The 21,697-nt window shown below is 43.2% G+C and overlaps 1 protein-coding gene across 1 annotated transcript in view; it reads right to left on the bottom strand.

The window, feature by feature from the left end:
• The window catches only part of LOC115154977 (rho guanine nucleotide exchange factor 15), a 33,756-nt gene extending 23,949 nt beyond the window's left edge, over window positions 1-9,807 (bottom strand). The window contains exons 1-9 of the mRNA XM_029701725.1: window positions 9,702-9,807; window positions 7,852-8,434; window positions 6,310-7,452; window positions 6,105-6,156; window positions 5,896-5,960; window positions 5,176-5,348; window positions 4,946-5,029; window positions 4,531-4,691; window positions 3,644-3,796 (exon numbers count right to left, since the gene is read on the bottom strand). Coding sequence (XP_029557585.1) covers window positions 3,644-3,796; window positions 4,531-4,691; window positions 4,946-5,029; window positions 5,176-5,348; window positions 5,896-5,960; window positions 6,105-6,156; window positions 6,310-7,452; window positions 7,852-8,434; window positions 9,702-9,710 — 2,423 coding nt within the window. The 5' untranslated portion in view covers window positions 9,711-9,807. The remainder of the gene's footprint in view (window positions 1-3,643; window positions 3,797-4,530; window positions 4,692-4,945; window positions 5,030-5,175; window positions 5,349-5,895; window positions 5,961-6,104; window positions 6,157-6,309; window positions 7,453-7,851; window positions 8,435-9,701) is intronic.
• Between the last annotated feature and the right edge of the window lie 11,890 nt (window positions 9,808-21,697).

Below are 21,697 nucleotides of genomic sequence, written 5' to 3'. Positions count from 1 at the left end.
TGATATCCTCGTACAACAAAAAAACAAGAGGGGCAATGATAGTAGCAAAGTCAAATTTACAATTCATTAACTTAGGTAATGACTCTGAGGGTATAATAACTTTTATCTAAACTACAATATATGCATACGATTGCTCTGGTGTCAGTCTGTGCACCAAACACATTTGAGAAAATTTTCATGGCTCATTAACAAATATTTTGCAACAATTGTATGATTTCAGACTGATTATTGGTGGTGATTTTAATGCTGTATGGGATCATGTGCATAATAGAACTGGACCAACAGAGGTGAGAGACCAATGACTATCAACTATGGCGCTATGGTGCTAGGCTGATGAAATCGCAATTATTGACCTCTGGCTCTCAATCCTACAGCCAGAGATTTCAATTTGTATTAATTGAGACACCCCAAGAATCAAATATATTTCTTCTTCTAAAGATCTGTTTGATAACATTCAAAATGTTGGAATATTACCCACTGCTTTATCTGCATAAGGGTATTTTATGCAAAGTCTCTCTTGGTGAAATCCTCAGCTCATGTTTCAGATGGAAGAGCAATTATCTGAATTCATTGATATAAACAATGACTGTTCAGGGTCCTCGAATACTGTGGGATGCGGTCAAAGGTTTTATTAGCTCATACTCTACCTTATATTAATCTAATTTAAACAATGAAAAATTACTGATTTGGAATTTAAATTATCACCACTAGAAACAAAAATGCACTCTGACATCTCCACAAGCTATTCTTGATCAGTAGACTATCAGAAAATAACTTAATTATTCACATAGACACTGGGAAGAATCTCAGTTTCCTAAAACACTTCTATTATTTTCATGGGGTTCACCCAAGCCTTCTATTAGCCCAGAGACTATGTGCCAACCAAAACTTTTCAAATATACCTTAAAATAAATCAATGGATGGCATCACACACTCGGACCCAGTATTAATAAATTCAACATTCCGGGACTTTCTATAGATCTGAGATCCCACATGATAATGATAAACGTATCTCCTTACTCCATGACTTGCAACTGCCACAGCATCACCCTGATACTCATTCCTGCAACACTAGAGGCACTTGTTACTCCCTATTACTCTGATTTGAGCTAAAAAAAAGAAACTACCCAAACATTGAATACCAGGAAATCACAGTTATTTGTGTCTTTTTAGGTCAACTACTTCTAGACATTATTCATTATTTCAGTAATAGGGGCTCCTTCAATAGTGACGTGAACACTGCTATAATTTCACTTGCTCTATATTTTTTATGGGTCTATAAATACTGACACTCCATCACCTACGTATATTTTCATTAGATGCAGAAAAAGCGCCTATAATGGGAATTGTTATGCTCGTCCTACGACGTATGGGAATTGGTGAACAATTCATATCCATAATCCAAGTCCTTTATACCAATCCCACTGCCATGGTACCAACTGGCAAAATACGGTCATCCCACTTCAACATAGGCAGATCTTGTTGCCAAGGTTGCCAGAGTCCTTTGGTATTTGCTTTATCCCTAGAACCGCTTGCGCAAGTGGTCCGACAGTCACAATATTATGATCCCATTACTGTACTTGGCACAGACCACCACATACTGTATCTCTGTATGCAGATGATAAACTGCTCTATGTTGGCAATGCACCTCAGTCAAACTTTTCATCGTTTTTAATAACTACAGCTTTATATCTGGATATAAAAACTGGACAAAATCTGCTCTATTACCCCTGAACTAGGCAATGTGTAATTCACAGCTGCCTCTAAACATTCCCAGAGTCCAGCATTTCCACAAACTGGAAATAGAAATCTATCCTTCTTTCTAATCAATAGTCAAAAACAACTTCAATAGAAGAAGCATATAGTCTGATGTGGAAAGATGGGAGCAAATCCCAAACTCATTCCAGGCTCAAGACTCGATAATTAAAATGAATATACTGCCAAGAATCAACTTTTATAATTCCATGATCCCTCTTTCACCACCATCAGTATATTGGGATAGGCTACATTCATTGCTTGCCAAATTCATTTGGAAGAGGAACTCCCTCATATTAAATTCTCTGTGGGAAAGTGGGAAAAATGTGCAGGTGACCAAAACCGGTGGCCAAATCTTATTTTACGCCGTATCCCGGCGCCCCCTGGAGGAAAGTCTAGTTGCCCCTCACAGACTCCAAGACATAACCCATTCTGATATCCCACTCAAACACTGCAAACTCAAATTTGGCACTAACGTTTCACACCTTATTTCAGTCTGGCACCTGTTTGGAAAACATATCTCTTTTCCTCAATGGTCTCAGACATTAGTAAAGGCTACTGTTTCCGTACATTACAAGACCTCCAGAAACATTTTAACCTACCTGGCACTTCCTTTTTCTATTACTTACAGCTCCATTCTGCTTTGCATGCCTATGGGGGAAAGAATGCTCTATATATCCAACTCACAAATTGTTTATTCAGTACACAGGGATTTATTTCGAAATTACATTGTCTGTTAATTAAAATTACCCACAAAGCAATTCCTTCCCATGCTTCTTGGAAGAAAGTCCAATCCATGCGTACTACTGTAATGAATTGGACTAGAGCGTGATCCAATATATAAATTGCTTCAAGAATCCCCGATCATCAAACAAAACATTACAATTTTGCCCATAGAATTTACTGCACAACAATCCCCAAATTGCTCACAAATTGCTCACTCCTGGCAATTTTTTTCATTTCTGGAGATGTGTTTCATCCTGTTTCTCTGACATAATGGGGAGAAATGTACCATGTTCACCATCTATTTTACTGTTAAATGATGACACTACTTTGGACCTGTCTCTCAAGCAGCGACATATTTGTCTGGCTGGATTAACAGCAGCCAAAAAATGATAGCCTCAAGTTGGTGGGCTCCTACCTTTTTCAAACAGACATCAGTGGCTGCTGTCATTCAAAGACATTATAAACATGGAAATATCTGTAGCACATATGCATGAGGCTAGTGAAAGAAACATAACAGCTCTTTCATCAGCATATGACTCAGTAAGATTGCTAGTATGCACTACTAATCTAACTATTATATTTCCTGTGAGTGGGGGAGACATGTTTGTCTTGTTCTTGTTCCGTCTGTTTATTTGTCCATGTGTACTTGTTTTACCAATAACAATAAAAACATTTGATGACAAAAAAATAAATAAAAATATGCTGGAGTACAGAGCTAAATGTGAAAATGTTACTTCACTGTCCAAATACATAAGAGGGAAGCTATAATTTAAAATGTGTCTCTATGCTCCAGCATTTTGGATTGGAGATCAAATGTTTTGTATGAGGTGACAAAAGGTCACCTTTTATTTGAGGGTATTTTCAAACATATGTTTTACCACTTAGAAATGTATCTAGCCCCTGAAGAAGTCATAAGTATTTGGACAAATTCTCTTATAGTATATTTAGTCCTTATATTTCTTGCATGCAATGACTACATCAAGCTTGTGACTCTACAAACTTGTTGGATGCATTTGCAGTTTGTTTTGGTTGTGTTTTGGGTTATGTTTTGCCCAATAGTCTTAAGATAAATAAATAAATATATTTATTTCAAAACTCAGAAGCACACAAACCATAAGTACATGGGCCTTATAAGGTGTTGTGGGTGAACTTATTTACTCACACGAGGGAGCTGTAGGCCCTCTCCTGGTAACCCTGGTTACGGATGTAATCAATGTAGACTGAGAAGTCGTTCAGGGCGTATTGGTGGATGATGTCACACACATCAGTTATCAGAATGTTTTCATCGATCCTATTCAGAAGATCCTTCAAGAACCTGTGAGAAGAATTTGAGAGTGAGGGATGTTTCAACTTACGTAGGTTGGATCTCTCTTTCTTTACAGTCCCCTGTATCATCCCTTCACCATTCCCTCTCACTCCATCCCTCTCTCTCCAAACCCTCTCTCCAAACCCTCACTCCATCCCCCTCTCTCTCCAAACCCTCTCCTTCTATCCCCTCTCACTCCATCCCTCTCTCTCCAAACCCTCTCCCCAAACCCTCACTCCATCCCCCTCTCTCTCCAAACCCTCTCCTTCTATCCCCTCTCTCTCCATCCCCCTCTCTCTCCATCCCCCTCTCTCTCCAAACCCTCTCCCCATCCCCTCTCTTTCCATCCACTCTCCTTCTATCCCCTCTCACTCCATCCCCCTCTCTCTCCAAACCCTCTCCCCATCCCCTCTCTTTCCATCCACTCTCCTTCTATCCCCTCTCACTCCATCCCCCTCTCTCTCCAAACCTTCTCCCCATCCCCTCTCTTTCCATCCACTCTCCTTCTATCCCCTCACTCCATCCCACTTTCTCTCCAAACCCTCTCCCCATCCCCTCTCTTTCCATCCACTCTCCTTCTATCCCCTCTCACTCCATCCCCCTCTCTCTCCATCCCTTCCCCCAATCCCCTCTCTATCCACACAAATCTCTTTCATCCCCTCTCCTTCCATCCCCTCTCTCTCCTTCCCTCCCTCCTTCCATCCACTCTTCCTCCATCTGTCTGTTTTCCAGACAACATTTACCTCTGGCTGACATCATACACATGGAGTATGTTGGAGAAGAGGGTCTTCTTGTCATGGATCACCAGTGTGTCGTCAAGGTCCCGACACATTAGGAAGTGATCAGTGAGAACGTTCAGTGAGTGGAGGTACGAGGCTTCTGATGTCAATACTTCAAACATGCTCTGATAGAAAAAACATTAGTGAAATATTGTTGAATGGTTAAGAAAATGTTTCACATAGGAATTTGGTACGATAAAGGACTGGTATAATGTAACTGACAATATAACTGACTCCTCTCTCCCTTCCCCCCTCCTTTCCTCACCCCGTCCTCCCATCCCCACATATCCACCCTTCTTCTTTCCCTTCCCTTCCCTCCTTCTCCTTCTCTCCCTCCTCCCCCTGCCCTTCCCTTCCCTCTCGCCGCCCCTCCTCTCACCTCCTGTCTCTGCAGCTCCTCTGGACTGAGTCTCTCCAGGATCCCACTGTCTCTGACCACCGGTAGCTCCTGCCACAGTGTGACCTCCGCGGAGTACAAAAAAATAAATCATATTCGAGTGCTGGCCTTTTTCATTGTTATGTGATACATTTTTGGTTCAAAACACCCTTTTTGCTTGTTTACAGAAGAGGATTTAGAGTTGAGCACTCTCATTCTTTACTGAGACTGACCTCTGCGGGGCCATTCCTGGCCCTGGAGGACTGACCCTTAGGGGCCCCTAAGGACCCACCGCCCCTCAGCCTCACATGGAGGTCCACGGTGGCCCTGCTGGCACTCCGGCTGATGCTCTGGAGCTGGATCGCCTCCTTGATGGACTTAGCTTGGTAGATCTGGTACAGAGGTTCTGAGAGTGGAGGGGGTTGGCAGTGGTGGGGTGAGGTGAGGTGGGGGAGCAATAACAAGGGAGGAGAGGGGGGGAGAGAGAGGGGGCCAGGGAGAGAGAGGAAGAGAGGAGAGGTAAAAAGATACACTGAGTAAAGAAAACATTAAGAACACCTGCTCTCTGCATGACATAGACTGACCAGGTCAATTCAGGTGAAAGCTATGATCCCTTATTGATGTCACTTGTTAAATCTGCTTCAATCAGTGTAGATGAAGGGGAGGAGATGGGATAAAGAATGATTTTTAAGCCTTGAGACAATTGAGACATGGATTGTGTAGGTGTGTCATTCAGAGGGTGAATGGGCAAGACAAAATATTTAAGTGCCTTTGAACAGGGTACGGTAGTGCCATGCGCACTGGTTTGTGTCAAGAACTGCAATGCGCTCAACAGTTACCCGTGTGTATCAAGAATGGGTGCAACTCAATATGTGTTCCTATTTGGTATACTCAGTGTATATTGTCTCCGTGTTGTAATATCAGAAATAAAACAAAACCGAGAGAGTCTGTACCGTCCAGCCTCAAAGGTCCCCAGTCTGAGGAGATCCTCCTGGGCCTATCTGCCTGTTCCTGTGGCCTGTGGAAACACAATGCTGAATGTAAAACATATTTATCAATCTTTTAAACATTTGAGATGATTCATAACATAGATGTAAACACATTTATGGTGTTTGTGTTGTACTGTATGTTGAGAGTTGCCACTATGGCAGCGCAGACTTACTCCTCTAGGTCCTCCTCGTCTACAGTCACCCAGTCATCCCTAACATCAGCATCTGGGAGGGAAAGTGGTGATTTCATCTGGTTTCTAATATTTCTCCATTGATTCATTATTGAATTGTGAGCATGTTCCCCATATAAATATAATTTTTAGATTCATAACCAAATCAACCATAGAATCCATATTTATAAGTTCTTCCTCTACCCACCTGTGGATGAGTGTCGGCTGGGACAGCTAGGGCCACTGGGCTCAGGGTTAGGTGGAAGAGGTTTCATTGGAATCTGAAGTCTGAGTTGAGGAGGGCGGGGCATGATGGGGCAGGGGAGAAGGCGGAGATCATGTAAAACAGGAAGTGGAGGCAGAGGTCGCAGGATTGGCTGATGGGGGTTGCCGTGGGAGATGGAGGGAGGAGTCTGAGGGGAAGGGGCACTCTTCTGGATGTCTGACTTTGAAATTGAGGTTAGTAGGCCAGAGAGAGAGGGAGTGGACATGCTCTGGAGAAGGGTTCCCTGGAGATGATCCTTCGGAGGGGAGGGATGCTGCGTCTTGTGCGTCAGTGGAGGTTTCATCAGGTGTGGGGGTCGGGGTGGGGGTGGGGGTGGATGTGGTTCTTCTCTGTCAGACATGGGCATGGCCTCATATGTAACCTCATCATATGTCTCAGTTTTGTTTTGAGGGGGTCTAGTCTGCTTGGTGTGTGAGCTGTGCTGGTGTGAGCTGTGCTGGTGTGAGCTGTGCTTGGTGTTTGAGCTGTGCTGTTGTGTGCTAAGCTGATATGAGCTGTGATGTGAGCAGATCATCAGGGCCAGGGAAGATTCTGCGTTGGATGATGTGTTATGTTTTGAAGGGAAGGATCTCTGGCTGTTATTCTCGCTGACCTCGTGAACTCTGACCTCTCTGTGCTCACTGAACACAGCAGCTGTCTCTGTCTGGCACCCTGTCTGACTTTTCCCCCCTCGCTCATCTGCTCTGAAAGATCCCAACATCTCTTCATTCACCTCCTTCCTCTCTCTCTTCTGGTCCTCATTCCCTCGTTTTTCTTTCTCTTCATCCCCTGTCACTTCTATGTAGTCATCTTCCTCCTCTTCCTTCCCCTCCTTAGCCACTCTCTTCTGGTGCTCATTCCCTCGTTTGTCTTTTTCTTCATCCCCTATCACCTCTACATAGTTATCTTTCTCTTCCTCCAGAGGAACCCAGACTAACTTCATGCCAGTTCTCCTCAGGTGACAGATGCACTGGCACTGTGTCATGTTGCCATGGTGACCACTAGGGGTGGCTGCCGAGCCTGTAGTTTGTCTGCTCTCAATGGTAACACACACAGGCGCTTCATCCACCTCACTACCATCGGGAGCTGAAAGACAGTGCGTGATATAGTGTTGTGAGTGTGAAATACACTGTGCTTGTTTGTTCATTTGTTACTTATATCAAATAACCCATTCCATGTGAACCTAATCTCGGCACCCAGAACCAAATCTCCCGCTACTCAATTTTTACATTAATGTCACAAGAGACTACTTGGAACATAAAACAGATTCTGTACGTCTGAGACATGATCGTTATTTACTCTTTCTCTTCCTCATAGACATATGGACATGGATATATAGGAACATCAATATACCACAAGGTTTTCTCTGTTCCTTCATGTGCAGCAACGCACTCTTTTTCACGTATTCATTGTCAGAAAATAGTGCTGACTTCTAATCATTTTACAAAGGAACGTTCTGAGGTTAAGAGATGTGACTTGGCTTACCTGATCTGTTTCCTCGTCCATGTCCAGGTGTGAGAATGGTGCACGAATGGTTGTCTGTCTCCTGCCCCAGGGGCACGGCATCACTCTGTGCTGTAGGTTGTGTGTGAGGGCCAGAACGTGGCTTTCTCAATGGTACTGGAGGTGGTATGAGGCTGAGTTCCACAGAAGGGCTCATTATTATAGCATCATAGTCGGCCTGCCGGGCCCTTGTCTGTCCTCTGTTACTGTCTGCCTGTTGTCCTGCCTCTGTCCTTGTCCTTGTCCACCCCACCACCCCACCGTCTCCCTGCTTTTCCCCAGTCACTGTCTCTGCCCCTGCCTTTACCCCTGTTCTTGTCTCTAGTCCTGCCTGCCCCATCACCTCATTCTCCTGGCTGCTGAACTTACGCACAATCCTCTTCACCTTCCCCTCCGGTGGTTGATGTTGTTTCCTCTCCTGGCTCCTCTCCCCTGATGGGGGTTGGTTCTGGTTTGGGTTTGGTCTGTTCTGGTTTCTGGTCTGGAAATGGTTTGGGATGTTTGGCCCCAAGGGTTTGAGGTTAGAAGGCTTTGGGGGAATGACGGATCTGGGTGGAAGTCTTGACTTCATTAACAACAAGAACATTGATAAAACTTTATTATCAAAGCAATTCTTCTTATGACTCACCACTATTTGTTAATTTACACTGAACAAAAATATAAACACATGTAAAGTGTTTCATGAGCTGAAATAAAAGATCCCTGACATTTTCCATAGGCACAAAAAGTGTATTTCTCTCAAATTTGGCATATACACAAGCTGAATAAACTGCATGATGATTACACAGGTGCACTTGTGCTGGGGGCAATAAAAGTCCACTCTAAAATGTACAGTTTTGTCACACAACACAATGTCACAGATCTCAAGTTGCCAGATAATCTCATGCCATCAGAGCTGTTGCCAGATAATTGAATGGTCATTTCTCTAACATAAGCCACCTCCAAAGTTGTTTTAAAGAACTTGGCAGTACATCCAACCTGCCTCACAAACGCAGACCACATCCGGCTTCTTCAACTACAGGATCGTCTGAGACCAGCCACTCGGACAGCTGATGAAACTGTTGGTTTGCAAAACTAAAGAATCTCTGCACATATCGGCGTTGTGTGGGCGAGCAGTTTGCTGATGTGAACAGAGTGCACCCATGGTGGCAGTGTGGTTATGGTATGGGCAGGCATAAGCTACGGACAACGAACAAAATTGCATTTTATCGATGACAATTTGAATGCACAGAGATACTGAAAAGGAGTGGGACAACAATCCACAGGCCACAATCAACAGCATGATCAACTCTATGCAAAACAGATATGTTGCGCTGCATGAGGCAAATGGTGGTCAAACCAGATACTGACTGGTTTTCTGATCCATGCCCCTACTGTTTTTATGTATCTGTGACCAACAGATGCGTATCTGTATTCCTAGTCATGTGAAATCCATAGATTAGGGCCTAATTAATTTATTTCAATTGACTGATTTGCTTATATGAACTGTAACTCAGTAAAATCCTTGAAATTGTTTCAGTTGCTTTTATATTTTTGTTCAGTGCAGCTGAAAAGGGCTTCCGCTATTACTCTCCAGATCTTTGAAATGCTACATAGGTCAGCAAGGAAAGTAAGTTAAAGATCACCACAAGGGAGTTGACACAGGAGAACTCATCACTTTCATAAAATGATCATTCAGCAGACATGTTTATCCAAAGCATCATAAATAACTGTCAACATTAACAGTGACACTTTCAGTATGTGAAGTTGAACCATGAAGTTGAATAGGGTGCCAATTGGGACGCCAGAATGACTTTGATGATAATTAGTAGATATTATTAATATTTACATACCACGATCATGTCTTTTCCTGCCTGCAGTCCTCTGTGAGACTGAGAGTGGTGTGCTGTAGCCTACTTTAATTTTACAGTGGGCCAGATAAGGGGTCACTTCTGCGTTTTGTCTGTAGATTTACCCCGTACTCTCTTAGTCATAGGGGAAGTCCTTAAAGGGGAAGTTCACCCAAAAACACTTCTGGGCCCTTTATAACAGTTGCCTGGTCGTTTGTCAGTTCCCCAGACAGTTTTTAGGGTCATTGCTTGAGTATTTAGATGTACAGTGCATTTGGAAAGTATTCAGACCCCTAGACTTTTTCCACATTTTGTTATGTTACAGCCATATTCTAAAATGTATTCAATATTTTCCCCCCTCATCAATATACCCCATAATGACAAAGCAAAAACAGTTTTTTAGATAATTTTAGATAAAAATAATATATATATTACATTTACGTAGGTATTCAGACTCTTTACTCGAGTCTTCTTGGATATGATGCTAAAAGCATGCCACATCTGTATTTGGGGAGTTTCTCCCATTCTTCTCTGCAGATCCTCTGAAGCTCTGTCAGGTTGGATGGGGAGTGTCGCTGCACAGCTATTTTCAGGTCTCTCCAGAGCTGTTCGACCGGGTTCAAGTCCGGGCTCTGACTGGGCCATTCAACGACATTCAGAGACTTGTCCCGAAGCCACTCCTGTGTTGTCTTGGCTGTGTGCTTAGGGTAGTTGTCCTGTTGAAAGGTGAACCTTTGCCCCCAGTCTGAGGTCTGTATTCAAACCCTTGACTTTCTGGCACCACACATTTACATTACATTTAAGTCATTTAGCAGACGCTCTTATCCAGAGCGACTTACAAATTGGTGCATTCACCTTATGATATCCAGTGGAACAACCACTTTACAATAGTGCATCTAAATCTTTTAAGGGGGGGGGTTAGAAGGATTACTTTATCCTATCCCAGGTATTCCTTAAAGAGGTGGGGTTTCAGGTGTCTCCGGAAGGTGGTGATTGACTCCGCTGTCCTGGCGTCGTGAGGGAGCTTGTTCCACCATTGGGATGCCAGAGCAGCGAACAGTTTGGACTGGGCTGAGCGGGAACCGTGCTTCCTCAGAGGTAGGGGGGGCAGCAGGCCAGAGGTGGATGAACGCAGTGCCCTTGTTTGGGTGTAGGGCCTGATCAAAGCCTGAAGGTATGGAGGTGCCGTTCCCCTCACAGCTCCGTAGGCAAGCACATGGCCAGGTCTCTGACCTCCTTTCATCGTTGTTGTTGATCAGGCCTATCACTGTTGTGTCGTTGGCAAACTTAACGATGGTATTGGAGTCGTGCCTGTCCATGCAGTCATGGGTGAACAGGGAGTACAGGAGGGGACTGAGCATGCACCCCTGAGGGGCCCCCGTGTTGAGGATCAGCTTGGCATATGTGTTGTTACCTACCCTTACCACCTGGGGGCGGCCCGTCAGGGAGTCCAGAATCCAACTGCAAAGGGAGGTGTTTAGTCCAAGGGTCCTTAGCTTAGTGATGAGCTTTGAGGGCACTGTGGTGTTGAACGCTGAGCTGTAGTCAATGAATAGCCTACTCACAAAGGTGTTCCTTTTTGTCCAGGTGGGAAAGGGCAGTGTGGAGTGCAACAGAAATTGCATCATCTATGGATCTGTTGGGGCGGTATGCAAATTGGAGTGGGTCTAGGGTTTCTGGGATAATGGTGTTGATGTGAGCCATGACCAGCCTTTCAAAGCACCTCATGGCTACAGACGTGAGTGCTACGGGTCGGTAGTCATTTAGACATGTTACCTTAGTGTTCTTGAGCACAGGGACTATTGTGGTCTGCTTGAAACATGTTGGTATTACAGACTCAGACAGGGAGAGGTTGAAAATGTCAGCGAAGACACTTGCCAGTTGGTCAGCGCATGTTCGGAGAACACATCCTGGTAATCCGTCTTGCAGCTGTTACCGGAGGCAGCTATTCTATCTTGCCGACACAGCGTAAAACCCGCCAGCTGTATTTTATGAATGTCGTCGTTCAGCCACGACTCGGTGAAACATAAGATATTACAGTTTTAATGTCCCATTGGTAGGATATTTGTGATCATAGCTCATTTACTTTGTTATCCAATGATTGTACGTTAGCTAACAGGACTGATGGTAGAGGCAGATTACCCACTCGCCTTCGGATCCTTACAAGGCACCCCAACCTATGTCCCCGATATCTCCGTCTCTTTCTCATGCGAATGATGGGGATTTTGGCCTTGTCGGGTGTCTGAAAATAAATCCTTTGTGTCTGACTCGTTAAAGAAAAATGATTTGTCCAGTACGAGGTGAATAATCGCTGTCCTGATAACCAGAAGTTCTTTTCGGTCATAAGAGACGGTTATTCGGTTAACCTTACTTTACCTTGCTAGCTACCATCTCTTTGTTTACTTCCTTTCGTTTTTGATTTCCTTTCTTGAAGAACAATAGTAAGACACTCCTTCATCCCGCATCCTGTAATTATGCATTTTAGAACCACGAAGAACAGTATCTACCAGATTACAGACCATATGGAAGACTTTTGCACTAGCATGAAGAAGTTCTTTGTTTTTCTTTCCTTTTTACATTAAACACCACATTTATTTGGCAATTCAATGCAGCGACATCAATCGTTGTTTATGTAACAATAAATACACTGTTTTTAATGCATTTTAGGTAATTTCGGAAAAAATCAGCATTCTGATATAAAAATACAGAAATCTAAATACTCAAACAATGGACCTAAAAACTGTCTGGGGCATTGACAAACAGCCAGGCAAGTGTTATAAAGGGCCCAGACGTGTTTTTGGGGTAAACTTCCCCTTTAACTTGTGCTTTTGGTTCACTTTGTTTATGATGTATACTGTGTATCCAACGTGATGTGTTTGTTACAACACGTTTTACTGTTTGCCTATGATAGCCTACAGTGTCTTTAAACTAATTATTGTATCATTGTGGAGTGCCACTTTAAAAAAAAAATCGCTCTGACTTTACAACATTATTTTTGTCCTTTATACTGTATGACAATCAGGGAGAACATTTAGCGATAGATTGGCGTGTCTGATAGTCTAACATGTCTCATCCCCTGGGAGATAAGAGATACTGTAGAGTCCATTCTGACTGTGACTGGGTTGGAAGCAGTGTGCTTTTGAGGTAGATATAGGCACAGGAAGTATGGAAAGTGTTTATCGTATGGGGAACTACTTTCACACATCTTCATTTCATTTCTCTTTCAAAGATATGATGAGGAACATGTTAAGTGCATGATTTTGAGAAGTGCTACAGTACACCACAATCCTGGGTCCAATGCATGCTCAGGTTGTACAACTCATGTACAATGCATTTGACACAATGGTTGTAATACAATTCATATTTTTGTGATATAATGGAGAATTTGTCTGCACAAAAATGTTTACACAACCACTGTGCGGTGTTCCCACAACACATCATTTTTTTGTGTAGACAGACTTTCCGTTCTATCAAAACTTTTGTGCCAAATGTGTTGTACAGTAGTTGTACAGTAACCTCTACTGGATTGTGAGGTAAAACTGAATGAGAATAAATAATTGTGCATTACAGGAGTGCATGGCAGGGTTTTACACAGGCTCATACAGGCAAATCAATCTGAATGTCAACTACAAAGATGTTTTATCTGATGGTTATAAACAACTACAACATATATAAACTCAGCAAAAAAAGAAACGTCCTCTCACTGTCAACTGAGTTTATTTTCAGCAAACTTAACATGTGTAAATATTTGTATGAACATAACAAGATTCAACAACTGAGACATAAACTGAGCAAGTTCCACAGACATGTGACGAACAGAAATGGAATAATGTGTCCCTGAACAAAGGGAGGTCAAAATCAAAAGTAACAGTCAGTATCTGGTGTGGCCACCAGCTGCATTAAGTACTGCAGCGCATCTCCTCGTGGACTGCACCAGATTTGGCAGTTCTTGCTGTGAGATGTTACCCCACTCTTCCACCAAGGCACCTGCAAGTTCCCGGACCTTTCTGGGGGGAATGGCCCTAGCCCTAGCCCTAACCCTCCGATCCAACAGGTCCCAGACATGCTCAATGGGATTGAGATCCGGGCTCTTCGCTGGCCATGGCAGAACACTGACATTCCAGTCTTGCAGGAAATCACACACAGAACAAGTAGTATGGCTGGTGGCATTGTCATGCTGGAGGGTCATGTCAGGATGAGCCTGCAGGAAGGGTACCACATGAGGGAGGAGGATGTCTTCCCTGTAACGCACAGCATTGAGATTTCCTGCAATGACAAGGAGGCGAATCCAACCATCACCCCTGGTGAGACAAAACCGCGACTCGTCAGTGAAGAGCACTTTTTGACAGTCCTGTCTGGTCCAGCGACGGTGGGTTTGTGCCCATAGGTGATGTTGTTGCAGGTGATGTCTGGTGAGGACCTGCCTTACAACAGGCCTACAAGCTCTCAGTCCAGCCTCTCTCAACCTATTGTGGACAGTCTGAGCACTGATGGAGTGATTGTGTGTTCCTGGTGTACCTCGGGCAGTTGTTGTTGCCATCCTGTACCTGTCCTGCAGGCGTGATGTTCGGATGTACCAATTCTGTGCAGGTGTTGTTACATGTGGTCTGCCACTGCGAGGACGATCTGCTGTCCATCCTGTCTCCATGTAGCACTGTCTTAGGCGTCTCACAGTACAGACATTGCAATTTATTGCCCTGGCCACATCTGCAGTACTCATGCTTCCTTGCAGCATGCCCAAGGCACGTTCACACAGATGAGCAGGGACCCTGGGCATCTTGCTTTTGGTGTTTTTCATAGTCAGTAGAAAGGCCTCTTTAGTGTCCTAAGTTTTCATAACTGTGACCTTAATTGCCTACCGTCTGAAAGCTGTTAGTGTCTTAACGACCATTCCACAGGTGCATGTTCATTAATTGTTTATGGTTCATTGAACAAGCATGGGAAACAGTGTTTAAACCCTTTACAATGAAGATCTGTGAAGTTATTTGGATTTTTACGAATTATCTTCGAAAAACTGAAAAAGGGGCTTTTTTTGGCCGAGTTTATGTTATAAAGCATTAAACATCATCACAATTCTTATCCATTACTTACTCTAACAAGTCCTGTAAGTGAGGCGTAATGGAGTTCGGTCAATCTGTCTATATAGCTATTGGTTGAAGCTCACTGTTAAATTCAAATTTCCCTACCATCATATCTAAGCCAATATGGCACCAATCACAATGAAAATGCATAATACCAACTTCATTGGAGGTACACAACGTCATGAGCTGTCCATCTGTTACTGAGAAACACATCTAGATTTTTTTACAGGATTGTTAGCAATTTAGTTACCTAGATAAAATTCTATACATCGGATTAAAGTGAAACTGTAGCGTCCAAAAAGTGACCATTAAATTAAAGAAATGTGTCACGTCCTGACCAGTAAAGGGGTTATGTGTTATTGTAGTTTGGTCAGGACATGGCAGGGGGGTGTTTGTTTTATGTGGTTCGGGGTTTGTTGGGATATGTGTTTATGTAGAGGGGTGTTTGTTTAGAGTAGTCCTGGGTTTTGGTTATGTTCTATGTCTTGTATTTCTATGATCTGTCTATGTTGTGTATTTCTTTGTGTTGGCCTGGTATGGCTCTCAATCAGGAACAGCTGTACATCGTTGTTGCTGATTGGGAGTCATACTTACTCGTTTTCTTGTTTTTTGTTTGTGTTTCAAATAAAAGTAAAAATGAGCACTCAACCCACTGCGCCTTGGTCCACTATATACGACGACCGTTACAAAATGACAGATTGTCTAAATTTGAAGGTGCAACAGTTTTCATTAAATGTATAATTTATCGCTCTCACATTTACATTTCTGTCCATTAAGAAACAACAACGTGTTACCTTTTTGTAGCACTTCTGACAGTGCTAACATATCTATTCAAGAGTCCTTTCGAACCAGGCCAGCAACACGGTCGCTCATCAACTCGACAACACAAACAGCTTGCCGCCTGCATCAGCCAGGCAGCCGCCAGCCATGATAAGAAGTGGTTGAAGACAAACCTAGGCTACTATAGATAGCTATATATTGGTACTCAAGCTGATGTTAATCAATAAAGGCATACAGATAATTTCCAACATGAAAAATGGGTCAGTTGTTATTAGTGAGCTGAATGTGATTTTGTTTTGATTAGCTAACGTTAGGTAGCGAGCTAGCCAGCAGCTCTGATGTTAGCTAGCTAACGTAATGTTATACCACAGATATAACAAGTTACCAGTCAGATGAGCGCTAACGTTGGCTAGCTAGCTAACTAACAGTGACTAACCCCATTCCGTACAAATTTGCGCAGCCGCGACATTCAAACGAGGCTGCAATGAAAACTGATGGGACTGTAGTGACTGTGTTGACATCAAAATCTGGGCTGTGAACTACATTTCTATTCAAAAGTTGAAAAAACATAGCCCTCCGATGCTGTACGTTAAAATGTTACATGTCATGACGTAACGTAACGTACAGCATGCATAAAGCAACTAATTCTGTCTTACAGCCTCTCTCCACCAGGTTTAAGCACTTCTCTCACCGTTTAAAAACAAGAAAGGGACAGGGACGGGGTAAGGGGGATACCTAGTCATTTTTTGCGTCATCACTGCTAGCTATCAAAAGACGCTGTTTACTTCTGAAGATCACTTTAGCACCACCTAAAACCCGTTTCAAATTCGACACAAACCTTCAAATAAGTACGTAATGACACATTATATAAACTCTTTATAGTGTTTTATTTACATTTTAGAGGTGATAAGATGATAAGTTGGACAGATCGAGTGAAAAAAGCCGTTTCCCCACACGACATCTCTCCTCCTCACTATCACGCAATAGGTTTCGCTTCCCCACTCACCATTTTTTTTTAAACCAGATGGAGCTCATAACCTTCTTGAATCATGCAGAGATGCACATCATGATTTTGTTGGAAAGGGGAGAAATTGTGCTTTACTATTGATATTACAGTTGATCTGGAAGTATTCCGTTTTTGGGGCGCTAAAATAAGGTCAATTGTACGGACCAGCGCGATGTACAAAAGTGAGTTTGATAACGTTAACAAGCGAGGAAAGCTAGCTAGCTATATTTTGCCAAGGGAGGTTTTTTATATAAGGCTGAAGTCATCTGAGTAAGCAAACAAATGTCTAGCCAACTAGTTAGCCAGTAACAACTCAATGTTGACATTAACTTAGCTTGCTATATCCCACATTCTTCCACAAAGCATAGCTAGCTAATGTTAGCTGGCTAAGTAAAGTTCATAGTCAACACCAAACTTTGGGAAACTGCCACGCTGCTAATTTATAATACATTATGCAATGGGCATTGCTCATCTACTGTTAGTTATTCCATACAGTGAAATTGACTTTCTTGCTACTGTTGTGTGTAACCAGATTACAGCTCATAACATGCCTCACACAACACAAACTGTAGCTGATAAAATTGCCTTGCTAAGAAAAAGTTAGCTAGCTAGCACACCAGACATACAGTACACTTTGCTTTAAGCCCATCCAAAGCAAAGCAATTTAACGTTAACTAACATTACAGACCTTATGCGTTAATTCAGTACGCTCCCTCCTCTCAATGTTCTTGTCATTATCATCCAAATTTGCGCTGATTGGTCAATACATTGTCAAGTTATTTTTCAGTGTGTTCCCAAAAATAAGAATTTGCCATCCACATAAGTAGCACTTTATGCAAGTGCACAAATGCACCCAGTTAAAACAACAACTGAACCTCTGCGCAGTCAAAAGAAAATATGGTGCTTGCTAACTTGGTTAAAGCTAACTCTATAAATGACCTAACTGTATAAATTAGACTGTTGTCAACCTACTAACTGTTTTAGACAGGTTTCTTTTAACCAAGCAAGAGAAATAAATGTTTAATCAGTACTGAGTGAATGAACAACAGAAACATTGTGCAACAAAAGCTTCCCGTCATCACCAGATTGTCCAGTTAAATAGACCAGACTGTCCATTTAAATAGAGCTCTTAAAAGAGACTTTGGGTTTGTTGAGCATCGTTAAGTGGCATTGGACAGGGAGTGTGGTGTGTGTACTACTGCGCACGCATCTTGCTACTACTACGAAGGAGAGAACGGTGGAGAGACCAACTCTCAAGGAATACCTTGTTCCCCTCATCCGTCAGATACACTCCATCCCTACGGTACATCCCTTGGACACAGTGCTTAATGGCAGAGTGGTGAATTGTGTGCGTGTCCCTGTCACAGAGAAATGCGTACAACTGATTGATGGAGCGCCGGGCCCTCTCTATGCACTTGTTAAACTGGAACATCCAGCTCAATAAATGAGGACACCACCCTTGTACAGGGGAACATTTATTTCAATAATTGTGCATCTGCCACACCAGTGCCGTCTCCTTGGTGTATCCCCAGTCGTCTCCACCTAGGTGGATGACAACGATGTCAGGGGGAGAAGTAGCACAGACCCTATGCTAGTGCAGAATACTGAGCAGTTCGTGTCCCTTCATGCCTCGCTCTGCAAGCCACCTAAAATACACTAAATCAGGCCAATTCTATTTGCAAAGTTGACTATATCTGATAAATGTAATTTTGGTTGCAAATCTTATATTTAGTGATAACTCACTTTTGTTTACAGGTACTAGGCCTTTCGTTAGTAAACTTAAAGGTTCATTTTCATGTAAATAGTTAATGGGTACATATTGATTATTTGTGTATTTTCCAGGAGCTTGTTCGATTGTCTGAAGAGAGATTAGGGACGTTTTTTCCAGTGTTCTAGTTTTTCGCTTCCCTCTAGATAGTCTGCTGTTAATATTAAATAAATACTAACAACTACATTATCTCTTGCCATTTGTAATTATTGTTTACTTTTACTTAACTTTTATTGCTGTGTTAAGCTGTCTTATAATGTTGTATGATAATGTTGCATAATCACCTTCCAGTGTAAATACCCTGGAAATTAAAAACAACAAAATAAGTTTTAAGTGAGAATAGGCATTGGTCTGAAGCCACAAAAAAAGGAATTCACATGAGAACCACAATGCTTATTCCACCTACAGTATGCTCTACCAGGTTTTCCAGCACACAGCTTTGACCTACTACAGTAGCTATGTTGGTATTGTACTAAATACAAGTGTGTGTGTTGGTGACTGATAGAGTTGTGCTACATGATGGTGATGCCTGGACAGAGGACATCTTTGTCCTCGATCCTCTCTCATCCCAACATGTTTCCTCTACGATTCCTCCTCTTCCTGTAGAGACAATAAAACACACACACACACACACACACACACACACACTGTTCATCAGTACAGGTCCATGATTCGGTTAAAAGGGAATCAGAGACAGTGAGGGGGCAATGCTCCCTCCACAGATAGAGAAAGACAACATTGTAAGTATCTTGTTTAGTATTTCAAATCATCACATCCTCTTCAGTCTGAGGATCTGTGTTTATTAGTCTAGTAGGCAGCAGCACCAACATTGCGATGGAAGACCCACCACCTCAGAAAATTAGAAGAGCTGGTTCTTTTCTTTCTATTGATAAGCTGTTGTGTCATCTCTCTGATCCTGCTGCAAAGATAGATGTTGTATGCATGTCTAACTAGCCTTTGTGTGTCGGCCAGGAAAGCTATTTTTTTCAGTAAGTCTGATATGGGATACTGCCTGAGTGTATTTTACTGTATCTTTTTTCATGTGTTTCTCTGTGTGTTTCAGGAGTGTGTGGTCTAGTTGAGCCAACAACTTAGCTTGTACCCATGGTAGGCTCCACAGATTGCTGAGGTGAAACTGACTGTCATACTGTCTATCTGCTAGAGGAAGATAGTTTAGACATTGGTTGGTATGTGACCCACCACCTGGATTCGGTCCTATGTAGCAATATTTGAAATTGTGTTTTTTTTAAAGTAGAGATTGGATAAAAGTTGAGATTCCGAGTTAGAAAATGTTATATCATACACTGCAGTTGAGGAACAATGAGAAAGTAATTCTGCTTTGAAAGTTGCTAAACCCCACTTTTGAGAAAATGGCCCATAAATGTTTTGGTACACCTACTGGAGAGCTCTTCTTTGTCTACACCCATTCAGCATCGTTCACACCCTCTTAAGGCTTAGCCCCACCCATCTCTTTAAGGGTTCATAGTGTAGTAAACAATCAAATATTTCAAGGTTAATAACTTCTTGGGGCTATGTGGGACGTTAGCGTGCCACCCGTGGCGCACCCTATCAACAGCAGGTGCATTTCAAGAGCGGCAAATTTGAAACCAAATAAATGTCAAAATTCAAGTTTTTCAAACATACAACTATCTGGCACCCTTTGAAAGATAAACATCTCCTTAAAAGTGGTGAAAGTATCAGCAAAAAGTAGAAATAAAAATAAACTTGATGTATTCCTTGGCCTATATCCTAATCTGACTTGCAGGCTGCCTTTATTGTAGTCGGGGATTTTAACAAGGCTAATCTGAAAACAAGGCTCCCCAAATTCTATCAGCATATCGGTTGTGCTACCAGGGCGGGCAAAACCCTACACCACTGTTATGCTAACTTCCGTGAAGCATACAAGGCCCTCCCCCGCCCTCCCTTTGGAAAAGCTGACCACAACTCCATTTTGTTGCTCCCAGCCTATAGACAGAAGCTAAAACAGGAAGCTCCCGTCCTCAGGTCTGTTCAACGCTGGTCCGACCAATCGGATTCCACGCTTCAAGATTGCTTCGATGACGTGGACTGGGATATGTTCTGCATTGCTGCGAACAACAACATTGACGAATACGCTGACTCGGTGTGCATCGGAGATGTCGTACCAACAGCGTCTATTAAAACATTCCCCAACCAGAAACCATGTATTGATGGCAGCATTCGCGCAAAACTGAACGCGTGAACCACTGCTTTTAATCAGGGCAATGTGACCGGAAACATGACCGAATATAAACAGTGTAGCTATTCCCTCCGCAAGGCAATCAAGCAAGCTAAGCGTCAGTACAGAGACAAAGTGGAGTCGCAATTCAACGGCTCAGACACGAGAGGTATGTGGCAGGGTCTACAGTCAATCACGGACTACAAAAGAAAAATCAGCCCCGTCGCGGATCACGATGCCTTGCTCCCAGACAGAATAAACAAGTTTTTTGCTCGCTTTGAGGACAATACAGTGCCACTAACACGGCCCGCTACCAAAACCTGCGGGCTCTCCTTCACTGCACCCAACGTGAGTAAAACATTTAAACGTGTTAACCCTCGCAAGGCTGCAGGCCCAGACGGCATCCCCGGCCGCGTCCTCAGAGCATGCGCAGACCAGCTGGCTGGTGTGTTTACAGACATATTCAATCAATCCTTATCCCAGTCTGCTGTCCCCACATGCTTCAAGAGGGCCACCATTGTTCCTGTTCCCAAGAAAGATAAGGTAACTGAGATAAATGACAACCGCCCTGTAGCACTCACTTCCGTCATCATGAAGTGCTTTGAGAGACTAGTCAAGGACCACATCACCTCCACCCTACCTGACACCCTAGACCCACTCCAATTTACTTACCGACCCAATAGGTCCACAGACGACGCAATCGCCATCACACTGCACACTGCCCTAACCCATCTGGACAAGAGGAAAAGCTATGTAAGAATGCTGTTCATCGATTACAGCTCAGCATTTAACACCATAGTACCCTCCAAACTCGTCATTAAGCTCGAGACCCTGGGTCTCGACCCCGCCCTGTGCAACTGGGTCCTGGACTTCCTGACGGGCCGCCCCCAGGTGGTGAGGATAGGTAACAACATCTCCACCCCGCTGATCCTCAACACTGGGTACCCACAAGTGTGCGTTCTCAGCCCTCTTCTATACTCCCTGTTCACCCACGACTGCGTGGCCATGCACACATCCAACTCAATCATCAAGTTTGCAGACGACACTACAGTGGTAGGCTTGATTACCAACAACGATGAGACGGCCTACAGGGAGGAGGAGAGGGCCCTCGGAGTGTAGTGTCACGAAAATAACCTCGCACTCAATGTCAACAAAACAAAAGAGATG

Source organism: Salmo trutta, chromosome 19 (assembly GCF_901001165.1).
Source record: "Salmo trutta chromosome 19, fSalTru1.1, whole genome shotgun sequence".
Lineage (NCBI taxonomy): Eukaryota > Metazoa > Chordata > Actinopteri > Salmoniformes > Salmonidae > Salmo > Salmo trutta.
Note: the sequence above shows the minus strand (reverse complement) of the source record. Positions and strands in the feature narration are given on the sequence as shown.